Raw genomic sequence first — 13,900 nt, 5'->3', positions numbered from 1 at the left:
AGCCCTCAAAGTAATATCATATATAATCAAATGTAAGATTGTGGTGATTAAGTCCACTCCTTGGATAGAGCAGGGATGGCCACCTTGGACTTTGCCCTGGGTGGTACAGGGTGAGGAAGAGATACCTTACTCTTCTAAATACAACTGAAATTCCATTCTAAACTTTTGGAAGAGGGAATAGTGAGAGGGTGGGGATTGGGAGGAGGCACGGAATGGGCTTCTAGGGTGCCTGTAATGGTGTATGTTCACTTTGATAATTTATTGATCTGTACATATGTTTTATGTACTTTTTTGTATATGTCTTATGTCAATAAAAAATCTCTTAGGCAATTCAATTTAGAAATTTCTGTTTTTAAACATTTCTCAAGTTGCCTATGAAATGGTGAGGCTCTTTTTAAGTGCTGTTAATTTTGCATGGTCCACGATGGGTTGAGGAGTCCTGCCTTCGTGGTGTGCAGACTTAACTGTGGTTGGAGAACAGGGAAGGGAGAAATTAGTGTGGGCAAGAGTAGTCAGAGAAAGCAAAATAGTTATTCATTCAGTAAACATTAACTGAGCAGGAACCATGTACCAGGTACTGTGCTGACATGGAGAACTTGAATGATACTGGAGGTTAAAGTTGGAGTGAAAATTAAGGTCCGGGTGATATCAATCAATAATCCTGGTTGTAGAGCTTTACAGAATAATAAAAATAGCAAGTGCTTATTTAACATTTCTTATTTACTAAAAACTTTATATATGAACTCTTTTAATCTTCACAATAACTCTGAGGTAGGCACTGCCTCTAATTCGCATTTTATTGCCTCTAATAGATGAGGAAACTGAGGTACAGAGATGCTTAAAATCACTAAGCCAGGAAGTAGTAGACCTAGGATTCAAGCCCAGTTGTCTAACTCCTTGTTTCTCTAATCAGAAGCGCTATACTATGTGAAACAAATGCAAAAAATGTTGGAAATGTGGGTTGACCTGGAGACACTATTGGAGATGGTCAGTAACCCTGCTTCTGGTACTCTGTGGTTAATGTATTTTGGAGTTCTATGTGAATGCCTTTTCTTCTTTTTACAGACATGGCTGGATTCTGCCAAAGAAATAAAAAAGCAAGTTCGTGGTAAGTGAATATAGCCATTTTATGGCTCTCTCTCTTTTTTTTAAAGTAGGTCAGAGGATTTCCAACCTGTTTCTAGTGGCGAGTCACTTTAGAATCCTGGCTATGGCATATGGCTTTGAAACTGAGATAAAGCCTTCCTTTGAAAGGTAGAGATTCCATAATAGAAAGGCAGAGCAGAGGTAGACACTACTGAGATGTAGGTCAGATCTTGATTTTTTTTTCTTTCTTTTTTTTTTTTTACAACTAAGCAAAGTAGGGGAAGATAGGAATGACAGAGAGAAACAGAAGATGGAGACGAACAAAGAATAGAAAAGAAAAGGATATGGAGTCAGTTCTCAAAATGGTAGTGATTGAAACTGTAGCAGCCTACAGTCGGGAGTTTGCTGCCTGATCCTGTTCCATTTAAATTGTCCTGGACTATTGAGTTCTAACCTTCTCCATGTTTTCCTCTCTGTCATTCTCTTTTGTTCCTTCTTTCAAGTCAAAGTATGTAAGAAACTGTGGAAGGAACAAAAGGGATTGAAGAATGGAAATCCTTTGCCAGTGACCCTTTTGTCACTGTGGCTTTCTCTTTGCCCTGAGCCCGTTGACGCAAATTACTGCTGAACACCGTGCTCAGACTTGTGCCTTGGGATAGATTTTTCTAGGTTGAAAATGTCTAGATTAGTATTTTGTGAGCTTCCCAGGTGGCACTAGTGGCAAAGAATCTGCCTGCCAGTGCAGGAAACATGGGTTCGATCCCTGGGTGGGGAAGATCCCTGGGAATAGCAAATGGAAACCCGCTCTAGTATTCTTGCCTGAAAAATTTCATGGGCAGAGGAGCCTGGCAGGCTGCAGTCAATGAGGTCAGAAAGAATCAGACATGACTAAGCCCATACATGGTATTTTGTAGCCCCTGGCCCAGTATCTAAAGGGGTAGAGACTTTTTCCCTCCTGTTTATGACTAGTTGTCCTTTTATTTTATATTTGTTTTTTGACCACAGCATGCAGGATCTTAGTTCCCTGACCAGGGATTGAACCCATGCCCCCTGCAGTTGAAATGTGGATTCTTAACCACTGGCCCACCAAGGAAGTCCTTAGTTTTATTTTTCAGGAAACTTGTAGGAACTGCAGTAAGTGTTACTAATCATGATTAGTAAATTGTAACTGTACCACCTGAAATCAAATTTTGTTTTTCATTTGTTTTTGAAAGAAAACACTTTTGTTATGGTAAAATGTTTCCCTGTAGACCCCGTCTGTTTATGTTTCTTAATTTGGACTGGAAACTCTCCATATTTGTTCCCTGCCTGTAAAATCTCATTTTAAAATGAAAGTCAGAGTAAAAAATATTTAGAATACTTGAGACATGACAAGAAAAAATTTGATTCCAAGCCCTTTTCAATGAGGATACTTTTTATATTCAGTATTACTCAGGAGTAAATGATTGTACTAGAAAACTCTTTAGGAAGAAAAGTTAAAACAGAGTTTATGATGAGTAGAGATGAGTATCTAGTAGATTATCTTCCAGGCTATTGGGGAAAAAAACTCTTACTAAGAAAAACAATCTGTTTGTCATTTTTTTTTTAAAGAACTTTACAAAATCATAAACCTCTTTCCTTCAATATGGGAAAGAAAAACCATATCTGTAACAAAAACCTTAACATCAAAATGTAAATATTTCATTGCACCAAAGAGAAGATTGATATTTACCTATTGCAAAGATTTTCAGTTCAGTTCAGTCACTCAGTCATGTCTGACTCTTTGCGACCCCATGGACTGCAGCACGCCAGGCTTCCCTGTCCATCACCAACTCCCAGAGATTACTCAAACTCATATCCATTGAGTCAGTAATGCCATTCAACCACCTCATCCTCTGTCGTCCCCTTCTCCTCCTGCCTTCAGTCTTTCCCAGCATCAGGGTCTTTTCCAATGAGTCATTTCTTTGTGTCAGGTGGCCCAAGTATTGAAGCTTCAGCCCTAGCATCAGTCCTTCCAATGAATATTCAGGACTGATTTCCTTTAGGACTGACTAGTTTGATCTCCTTCCTGTCCAAGGGACTCTCAAGAGTCTTCTCTAACACCACAGTTCAAAGGTATCAATTCTTCAGCGCTGAGCTTTCCTTTATGGTCCGACTCTCATATCTATACGTGACTACTGGAAAAACCATAGCTTTGATTAGATGAACTTTTGTTGGCAAAGTAATGTCTCTGTCTTTTAATATGCTGCCTAGGTTGGTCATAGCTTTTCTTCCAAGGAGTAAACATCTTTTAATTTCATGGCTGCAGTCACCATCTGCAGTCATTTTGGAGCCCAAGAAAATAAAGTCTCTCACTGTTTCCATTGTTTCCCCATCTATTTGCCATGCGGTGATGGGACTGGATGTCATTATCTTAGTTTTCTGAATGCTGAGTTTTAAGCCAACTTTTTCATTCTCCCTTTTCACTTTCATCTAGAGGTTCTTTAGTTCCGCTTTGCTTTCTGCCATAAGGGTGGTGTCATCTGCATATCTGAGTTTATTGATATTTCTCCTGGCAATCTTAATTCCAGCTTACACTTTATCCATCAAGCATTTCACATGATATATTCTGCATATAAGTTAAATAAGCAGGGTGACAATATACAGCCTTGATGTATTCCTTTCCCAATTTGGAACCAGTCCATTGTTGATGTCCATGGAAAGATTTTGGGTTTTTTAAAAAGATAATTTTATCCTATAAATAATATATACTCATTGTGAAAATTTGAAACATAATGAAAATATATCATGAAGAAAGTAAAAGACCTCTAAATCCTACCCTCCAGATAGGATCACTATTAAATTGGTGTAATCTACAAGATTTTTCTAGGCATATAGAAATTTTGCTTTTCAAAAATACAGTTATGTTGTACATTGTTTTATATTGTGTATTCTATGTGTTATGTCATATGTATTACTAGTTTAACATTTTTAAATATGAAGTATGAAATTAAAAGACCCAGATGAATATGAAACAAGATAAATTTCCCGTCTTCCTCTGTCCTTTAACTAACTTCTTGTGTTCTTTCCAGAGATGTTCTGAGTGTAAATAGACAATACATTTTAATATAAATGTGTATTTAATGTGTATATTCTATTTATATATAATATACTTTACAAATATATTTTGAGATAAATATGTATATTCTATATGTGTTTAATATGCACATGCAAGCAATATTTATTTAATATAATTTGGATACTCTTTATATTAACCTATATAAATTCATTTCATTTGTTAAAATTTTTTTAATGATTATAAAGTTTTAGCACCATATATATGTTTTGGGTTGCAGTGAACATATATAAAGGGCTCCCCCGGTGGTGCAGTGGTAAAGAATCTGCCAGCCAGTGCAGGAGACACAAGAGACTAGGGTTAGCTCCCTGGGCTGGGAAGGTCCCCTGGAGGAGGAAATGGCAACCCACTCCAGCAGGTCTTCCCTGGTGGCTCAGACAGGAGAGAATCTGCCTGAAATGCAGGAGACCATGTTTGATCCCTGGGTTAGGAAGATCTGGAGAAGGGAATGGCAACCCACTCCAGTATTATTGCCTGGAAAATCCCATGGACAGAGGAGCCTGGCGGACTACAGTCCCATGGTGTTGCAAGGAGTTGGGCACAGCTGAGTGACTAATACTTTCATTTTTCCAGTATATGTATATATATATGTGTATGGTATGTGTGTATGTGCAAGATATATATGTATGTATATGTGCATCTTGATGTGGGGACTGCCCCAGTGGCTCAGTGGTAAAGAATCTGCCTGCAATGCAGAAGCCACGGGAGGTGCAGGTTTGATCCCTGGGTCAGGAAGCGCCCTTGGAGGAGGGCATGGTGACCCACTCCAGTATTCTTGCCTGGAGAATCCCATGGACAGAGGAGCCTTATGGGCTACAGTCCATTCGGTCACAAAGAGTCGGACAGGACTGAAGCGACTTAGCACTCACGCACCTAGATGTATCTGTAGTAAATTCCTAGAAGTAGAATAAAAAAGTATGAACATTTAAATTTGTAATAGATATTCACCAGCAAGATTTTTTTCTGTATTTCAGAAAAATATAGAGAAGTATTGAGTTAATGTAGCATATACCCATGTACCCATCCCCCAGAATTAACATGGGTTAACATTTTACATTTAAAATAGAACAGTACAGGTAAGGTTTATCTCTTTTGTTTTCCTTTGCAAAATCTGTCCATGGAAATGTATTTTAAGGAATTTGGGGTGATTCAGTCCATGTTATATTTTTCCTTCATATATACATACCTGTATACAATAGACAGTATTGCTTTGGCTGTGTTTTTGAAATTTCCCTCCAACCTAGTTTTTTCCATTTGAACTTTCTTGTATGGTCTATCAGTCTCTCTCCCTTCTCCCAGCTTAAATTTTAGCTTTCTTTTACTTTCTTGGTTCTGAATGAGAGCAATCTCCCCTGCTGAGCTGAGTTGGGCTAGCTACTTCCATCTCTTTCTGACATAGCACAGAGCAAAATCAAGAAATCCTTATACCTCTGAAAAATAGTGATATATAAAAGAATACAAATTATGCTTAAGAAATTCTGTAACCCAGAGTTTGCTGTTTCTAAATGGGCCCCCCTCTCCTTCCCCTGCAGAGGTCCTGAATTTTGTGTTAATGAGTCCATCACATTTTTTCAATGTTTTTTTAGTACCTGATGTTTGAATGTTTCATACAATAAATATTGAAATATTAAAATTTATGTTTTACCTTTTTGAACATCATGTGCTGTGTGCTCAAGCAGCTCAGTCATGTCAGACTCTTTGCAACCCCATGGACAGGAGGCTGCCAGGCTCCTCTGTCCATGGGATTCTCCAGGCAAGAATACTGGATTGAATTGCCATGCCCTCCTCCAGGGGATCTTCCTGCTTCAGGGATCGAACCTGCGTTTCTTATGTATATAAATTAAATTATATAGAAGTCATAGTGGCTAGCTTTTCTTATGAACATGATTTTGAAATTCATATCAGTTGCAAAGAAAATTTCACAAAACAGTTCTTATTCTTTACTAAAAATGATATCCTCTGACTTTTTTTTTTTCTGGCTGTGCCATGTGGCTTGCAGGGTCTTAGTTCCCTGACTAGGGATTGAACCTGGGCCCTGGCAGTGGAAGCACCAAGTTCTAACCATTGGACCACCAGGGAATTCCTCTTCTGACTTTTTTGTTTTATACTCTATTTCATTTTTAAAAATGCTTATTTTGACTCACTAAACTGATTTCATAATGGATCATAAGTTCACAGTTTTAAACAGCCCTGATTTAACCTTTATACCTTAAGGTGGAATTGCTAGATTATAGAGTATGTTTGTTTTCAGTTTTATCAGATATAGCCAAATTGCTTTCCTTTAAATTGATTGTAATAGCTTACATCTCCACCAGTAGTGTATGAGATAGTTCCTGTTTTCCTGTGTACTTAGAAGGCAGAAATTTTAAAAATGTTGGGCTATAATTTCAGACTTATAAGTTGAAAGAGTAGTACAAAGAACTCCTGGATACCCTTCAGGAATACATTTGATTCCTCAGATGTTGGTATTTCACTACATTCATTTTATCTTTTTTTCTCTTATACACACACATGGCCTTTTTTCTGAACCAGTTAAGAGTAAGTTGCATCATAGCAGCACTATTCACAATAGCGAAAAGGAGAAAATAACCCAAATGTCCACCAATGGATGATGGATAAAAAATATGTTATATATATTCCATATATACTATGGAATATTATTTATTCTCAAAAAGGAATGGAACACTGATACATGCTGCAACATAGATAAGCTTCAAACATGATGCTAAATGAGAGAAGCCAGACATAAAAGGCCACATAGTATTTGATTCCATTTGTATGAAGTATAGATCCATAGGGACAGAAAGCAGACTAGAGGTTTCCAGGGGCCAGGAGGAGGGTGGCAAGGGAGTAGTGATTGCTTAATGACTACAGTGTCTCCTTTGTGGGTGATGAAAACATTTTGAAATAGATAGAGGTGATGGTTATACAACATTGTGAATATACTAAATGCCAGTGAGTTGTATCATTAAAGGTACTAAATTGTATACTTGAAAATGGTTAATATTATGTGAATTCTACCTCAGTTAAAAAGAAAAAAGAGTAAATTGCTCTTAGCTTTTTTTGCAATAGCTTTCTACCCCTAAATACTTCAGTTTGCATGTCCTAAAAGCTAGGATTTTCCTCACATAGCCATAATACAATTACTAAAAGCTGGAAGTTAGCACTGAAACAATACTGTAACTTATAGACCTTGTTTGTTAGTTGTGTCAATAATATTCTTTATAGTGAAAATGCAAGGTGACGCTTTGCATTCAGTTGTCACATTGCTCTAGTTTTCTTTAATCTGGAACAATTCCTTAGTCTTTAAAATATTTCATAACACTGATAGTTTTGCAGAGCCCAGACTAGTTATTTTGTGAGTGGTCACGTTGAGTTTGTCTGATGTTTCCTAATGGTACATGATCTTCAGGTTACGCACTTTCGTCAGGAATGTCATTAAAGTTTTGCTGAGATAGAAGGCAGAAATTTTGGTGTTAAAAAATATTAGAGCTTTTCCAGTCTCCATTTTTTTCTTGTTCAAAATTGGGAAAGGAGTACAACAAGGCTGTGTATTGTCACCCTGCTTATTTAACTTATATGCAGAGTATATCATGTGAAATGCCAGGCTGGATGAATCACAGGCTGCAATCAAGACTGCCAGGAGAAATACCAACAACCTCAGATATACAGATAACACCATTCTAATAGCAGAAGGCAAAGACAAACTAAAGAGCCTCTTGATGAGGATGAAAGAGGAGAATGAAAAAGCTGGCTTGAAACTCAACCATCAGAAAACTAAGATCATAGCATCCAGTCCCATTATGTCATGGCAAATAGAAGGAGAAAAAGTAGAAACAGCAGTAGATTTTCTTTTCTTGGGCTCCAAAGACACATGCTCCTTGGAAGAAAAGGCTTAACAAACCTAGACAGCATATTAAAAAACAGAGACATCACTTTTCCAACAAAGGTCTTTATAGTCAAAGCAGTGGTTTTTCCAGTAGTCAGGTGCAGATGTGAGAGTTGGACCATAAAGAAAGCTGAGCACCGAAGAATTGATGCTATCAAATTGTGGTGCTGGAGAAGACTCTTGAGAGTCCCTTGGACAGTAAGGATATCAAACCAGTCAATCCTAAAGGAAATCAGGTCCTGATGAAGCTCCAATGCTTTGGCCACCTGATGTGAACAGCTGACTCATTGGAAAACACCCTGTTTCTGGGAAAAATTGAAGGCAAAAGGAGAAGAGGGTGACACAGGATGAGATGGTTAGATAGCATCACTGACTTTATGGGCATGAATTTGAGCAAACTGCAGGAGATAGTGGAGGACAGAGGAACCTGGCAAACTACAGTCCTTGGGGGTCACAAAGAGTCAGAGACAACTTAGTGACTGACCAACAGCAGCAGCGTCCTCATATGACCCTCACAACAAAGCTGTGAGATCAGTTACTTTATGTCATTTGTTCTCTCAACAAATAGTTCTTGACCATCTGTGATATGCCAAGCACTGTTATAGGTGCTCGGGGTATATACCGTATGTAAAACAGAAAAAAAAAAATCTTACCTTCAGGAATTTCCTTTATAGTGGGAGATGAAGATTTTCCCTTAGAAAGTGTGTGTGCATGCACACACACACACACACACACACACACACACAGTGTGCTCAAGTGGTATAAAAGAGTATATAGTGAAAATGAGTCTCTGCTACCACTTTCCCCTCACCTCTGTTTCTCTCCCCAGGAGTTCCCCTTTCTAGTTTTGTAGCTACTATACTCAGTCTACTGTGTATCCTCATAGGGGCAGTCTTTGCCTAGATAATCATTCCTGTAATATGTACTTTTTTCTACCCCCAACTTTTGCAGTTGCTTTCTATGTGTACTGTTCTTTGCCTTGATTTTTTTTTCACTCAACAGCATGTAATGGTGATGTAACCTTTTCTTGCTAAGTAAGTACATTTAGGTTGTTTCCAGACCTTTGCTGTTACAATGTCTTACACATGTATCGCTTGACCCCTTTCAAGTGTCTGTTTAGATACATTTATGGAAGTGGAACTGCTGGGTAAGGGCATATACATTTTATATTTTGATAGACATTGTCAGTTGTTCTCTGCAGTGTTGTACCATTTTATATTCACATCAGCAATAGAAGAAAGTACTTACTTTCCCTACCGACTGTGGGTGATGTCAAGCTTTTTATATCAGTTAGCTCAAAGAGGGGGGGAAAAATCACACTTTGTAAACTATTGCTTATTTGCTTTCCTTAATGCTAGTCTTCCTACCCTATTAAAAATTGCCATTTTTATATGGTATGAAACAACTAAATTTATGTTTAAAGTTCTTAAATGCTGAATTCACATTTATTGAACATTTTTTAGCTATCTTGTTTCCCATATTGATTTCCTTTAGCCAATACATTTTTTTTAAATAGGTAGCATAGAAGTCACCTTTTTAAAAAGCCTATGTGGGAATTATGAGTTAACAGTGATTAGATTGATATTTTTATCATATCAGAAAATAAAACAATAGATAATGTTTTACGGTATTTGAACTGTAAATACTGCCCCCCATCCGTTTGCCCCTTTTATGAGAAACAGTTATGTGGTTGCTTTTCTAGTCTAAGTTCCATTTTAAGTTTTGGGGATATGAAGCATTAAAAGTGAGCTGATGGTAGACATTATGAGTGACTAGATTTGAGACAGGTTTGTTGTACTGTCTGGAATTTGCCTTTTAACTTAATTTTTGAAAGAAAATTTCAACCATTTCCAAGAGACTCTTGTATGTTTCAGATGTTTAAAACTACATATTCATTAAGACATTCAAACTACTTCAGGTTGTAATTTGCATTTTGTCATTGTAACCGATAGCAATAAAGATGATATTTGGAGATTAAATACTATGGATGTAAAACAGAACAATGTTTGAAACAGTTGTATGTTATAGTGTATAGAGTCCAATGGTTAAAAGCATGGGGTTTGGAGTAAGAGAACCCTGGATTCATTAGCTATGTATTTTCTTAAGCCTCTATTTCTTCATAAATAAAATGAACTATAAGAGAGCTAGCTTAGTGCCTGGTAAGTACTGAACAAAATGCAGCTCTTAGCATCATAACTAATCATACTAAGATCAGGCACTACTGTTTGGGAAACTAACAGTCACGTTAAAAAACCTAGAACTGGTAGCACATAGCTGGAGAAATTGAAATGCATTCTCCGCTTAATTTGTACTCATAATCCCTGATTTTCATTGTATATTAAAAGTATAAAACACTTGTATGAGTTTTAGGATTGAACTCTTGTAGTTTTCATACCCAAAATATTTTATTAGAGCTATAGTTTCTAAGAGCCGCGTATATTGCCTCTTCCTTCTAATTTCTAAAGTAATCTCCTAATCTCACCCATATGAATGGGGAGAATGTTTTTTCTTTATTTGACATAATGTTGAGAGATGTCACATATAAATAATACCAATACCGAAAGAAAACAGCTGTGAATCACTTGAAGGACTTTTAAGGACCCAGAGTGGTATATAGATCACATTTTGAAAGCCATTGCTACAAACATGTTGAACTAGAGGATAGTTTCACGTTATTTTGCTTATATTGTTTTATAAGCAAAACTATTAAGTCTGGTAATAAAAAATGAGATGGTCTCTAAATAACTTTCTTATTTTTCTTTTTAAATAAGGGTAGTATTTTATCTATAGAGCAAAGAAATATCAATATTAGAAGACCTCAGGGGGAAAAAAGATTAAAAAAAAAATACTTCTAGGTAATTCTAACAACCAGAAACTTGGACATAAGTATAAAACTCTGCTTATTTTTACAGGTGTCCCCTGGAATTTCACATTTAATGTAAAGTTTTACCCACCTGACCCAGCACAGTTAACAGAAGATATAACAAGGTAAATAATGTATTGAGTTAAATATGTAATAAGTAATTTCATTACCATAAGGTCCGGGGAGTTCTTCATTCAGAATTAAAGAAAAACAATAAATTATTAAACCTAATATAAAAAGTTTCTAGTTACTTCAAGGCAGGCTTACAAATAAGTGAGCCTAAAAACCTCAAATATCTGTGACTCACCTGGAGGAAATTGGCAGGGAATTAACCTTGCTTATCAAGGATATTATGCCATGCTGTGGACAGGAACTCTATAAACCATGCCATCCTCCAAAGAACAGGACACAAATAGAGTGGCAAAATAGCTCTGCTGTTTTTTTGTTTTAAATACTCTTCTCTCGTGATGCTCTTTTTTAAGGGATCAAAAAAACTAAAGTCTCAGTGTTCTTATTTTTTCGTCATATTCCTCTTTTAAATTGTAGGATTAGGTCCATGAACTGAATCTTTCTCAATAATTTTTGAGCCTGCTTAATTTATGAAATAAATCTTGTACTCTTTAAAAACAGCTCACTGATTCTTTTTAAGAAAGTGTCCTTTATTGGATTCTATGTAAATACTAGCAAAAAAGGAAAATGGAAAAACAATATCTAATAGAAAGTACAACAGTACCTATTTCTATTCATAACATATTATATAGAGCCTTATATATACATAGTAGGTATTTGGCAGTGTTTGTTCAATCAAATTGTTGTTGAGAAACGACTTTCTAATTCTGATTTTGCTGTCAACCATCTGATTTCAGACAAATATACTCTCTCAAATAAGAGAATAACCTAAGACTCCTAAAAAGTCTGGTTGTTAAGTACCGTGAAGTGTCTATACCATTAAAAAAGTTGTCTACTTATTCTTAGTACATTCTTGAAGTTAAGATGCCATATCTCTGCCTGAAAAAATTATCTTGGTTAGTTCTGTTTCACAAGTAATACTTTCTCTTAGAGTTGCTACTTACTCATCTTTCTTTGTTAAGGTTTATTATGTATACAAATAACAAATCCCTAAAATTCTATACTAACTACCTATGTTTTAGAGGAGTTGAAGATTCTTAATGATTTGATTGGCATTGCTCTGACTTTTTAAAAAACATGTATGTAGTGACTAATCATTGACAGCAAAAATGATTGCTGATGCATATGTTATTCAATATCTTATTATAGTCAAAGCCAAGATATGATTCTAATTAATCATGGCCCTGACCTCCTTAGCCCTTGTTCTGACTGAGTTAACTAGTTCAGACTCTTTTACCAAACAGGAAACCTGGAAGGTATGATTAAATTGGAAGAACCCAGTTTGGGCGATCTGACACTGAAATAGAACAATGAACAACCATATACCTTCTGCTTAGATTGAACAGTTTGTTAATATTAACTCATATTTACTTAGTTGCTCTTTTTCTTTCTCCCTCCCTCCCTGTCTTTCCCATTTTCTTCCTTTTTCTCTCTCTATATTTTGTTATTGTTTCCGTTGCTGACATAGTAACATCTTTTCTCTTTTGGCTATAGGTATTACCTATGTCTTCAGCTTCGGCAGGACATAGTTTCAGGACGTCTGCCCTGTTCCTTTGCAACCTTAGCGTTGCTAGGTTCTTATACTATCCAGTCTGAGCTGGGAGACTATGACCCAGAACTCCATGGCGCAGATTATGTTAGTGATTTTAAACTGGCCCCAAATCAGACCAAGGAACTTGAAGAGAAGGTCATGGAACTGCATAAGTCATACAGGTAAATATGTCTCCAGGGTTTGAGCTGTCTTTACTTTGACAGTAAGTTTAAATCCTTGATCTGGGATGATTTTAATGTTCGCCTTGGTGGGAACTGATAACAGAGAGAGAGTCAGATTGAGCTCAGACCTCTCCCAGTTCTTTGGGATTCTAAGCCTTCTGAACCTAAGTTTTCAGAGTAATGGTGCTGCATTGTTGGATGAAAACTAAATGAGGTAATATATATAAAGCACTAAGCACAGTGGCTGGCACATAGTAGGTGCTCAATAAATGGAAGCTATTATTACTATTGCCTTTTACTTTTTTTTTTAATTTAATATATTATACTGTATTAGATGCCTTGAGATCTTTAGAGCAGAGGTTCTTAACTTGGGGTCTTTGTGCAAGAATAGACTTAAGAGGGCTCATAAAGCCCCTGAAGATATTTTAAAATTCTTTCTTGAATTCACTAATTTTTTTTTTCTTGAAAATAATTGGTAATGTGAGAGGTATAACACAGTGGTCAAGAACAAGGGCTTTAGTCAGACTGAGCTGGGTTGAATTTTTGTTCTGCTTGGTCCTAGCCTTGTGACCTCAGGTAATTCACTTAATCTCTCTGAACTTCAGATTCCTTATATGTCTGATAGAGATCATTATCTCAGAGGAAATAGAGTGATCCATCGGATTAGAAAAGGTCATAGGTGTAAAAACTTAATACAACATCTTACACATAGTAAAAATTTAATAAACATTAGCTAGTATTAATGTCCCAGAAAAATGTGTTTCTTCCTACAGTATATCTCATTGTTATATGAGTGACTTCTCCGAGCTAAATTTTACCAGCTGCCTAGGCATATCAAGGAGAATGTCTGATCCTGGCCTTGAGTTGGCACCTTGAATTATGTTACCATGAATTAGGCTAGGATGCCCCAGAAGGTCACACTGCTGAGAAATCCTGAGTGGTCGTACAGTAGTCTATCTAGCTGTTGAACCATCTTATTTTCCTTAGAGTGGTTCCAATAGGATTGCATGGATTAAGATGCTTCAGAGGAGAGTGTGTTAACTCAGGGTCCCCCAGTTCTAGTCGCCTTATTCCTGCTGTAGGTTCCAGTCCCTCAGTCATGAGAACCATAATAAGAACTTAAAAG

At 36.6% G+C, this 13,900-nt stretch overlaps 1 protein-coding gene across 10 annotated transcripts in view; it reads left to right on the top strand.

Moving 5' to 3' along the window:
- The window catches only part of EPB41 (erythrocyte membrane protein band 4.1), a 186,927-nt gene that overhangs the window by 91,935 nt on the left and 81,092 nt on the right, over positions 1–13,900 (top strand). For all 10 annotated transcript variants that reach the window (XM_068968957.1, XM_068968950.1, XM_068968948.1 and 7 more), the window contains 3 exons: positions 1,066–1,108; positions 10,982–11,057; positions 12,556–12,774. In XM_068968957.1, coding sequence (XP_068825058.1) covers positions 1,066–1,108; positions 10,982–11,057; positions 12,556–12,774 — 338 coding nt within the window. The remainder of the gene's footprint in view (positions 1–1,065; positions 1,109–10,981; positions 11,058–12,555; positions 12,775–13,900) is intronic.

The sequence above is a fragment of the Capricornis sumatraensis genome, chromosome 3 (assembly GCF_032405125.1).
Source record: "Capricornis sumatraensis isolate serow.1 chromosome 3, serow.2, whole genome shotgun sequence".
Lineage (NCBI taxonomy): Eukaryota > Metazoa > Chordata > Mammalia > Artiodactyla > Bovidae > Capricornis > Capricornis sumatraensis.
Note: the sequence above shows the minus strand (reverse complement) of the source record. Positions and strands in the feature narration are given on the sequence as shown.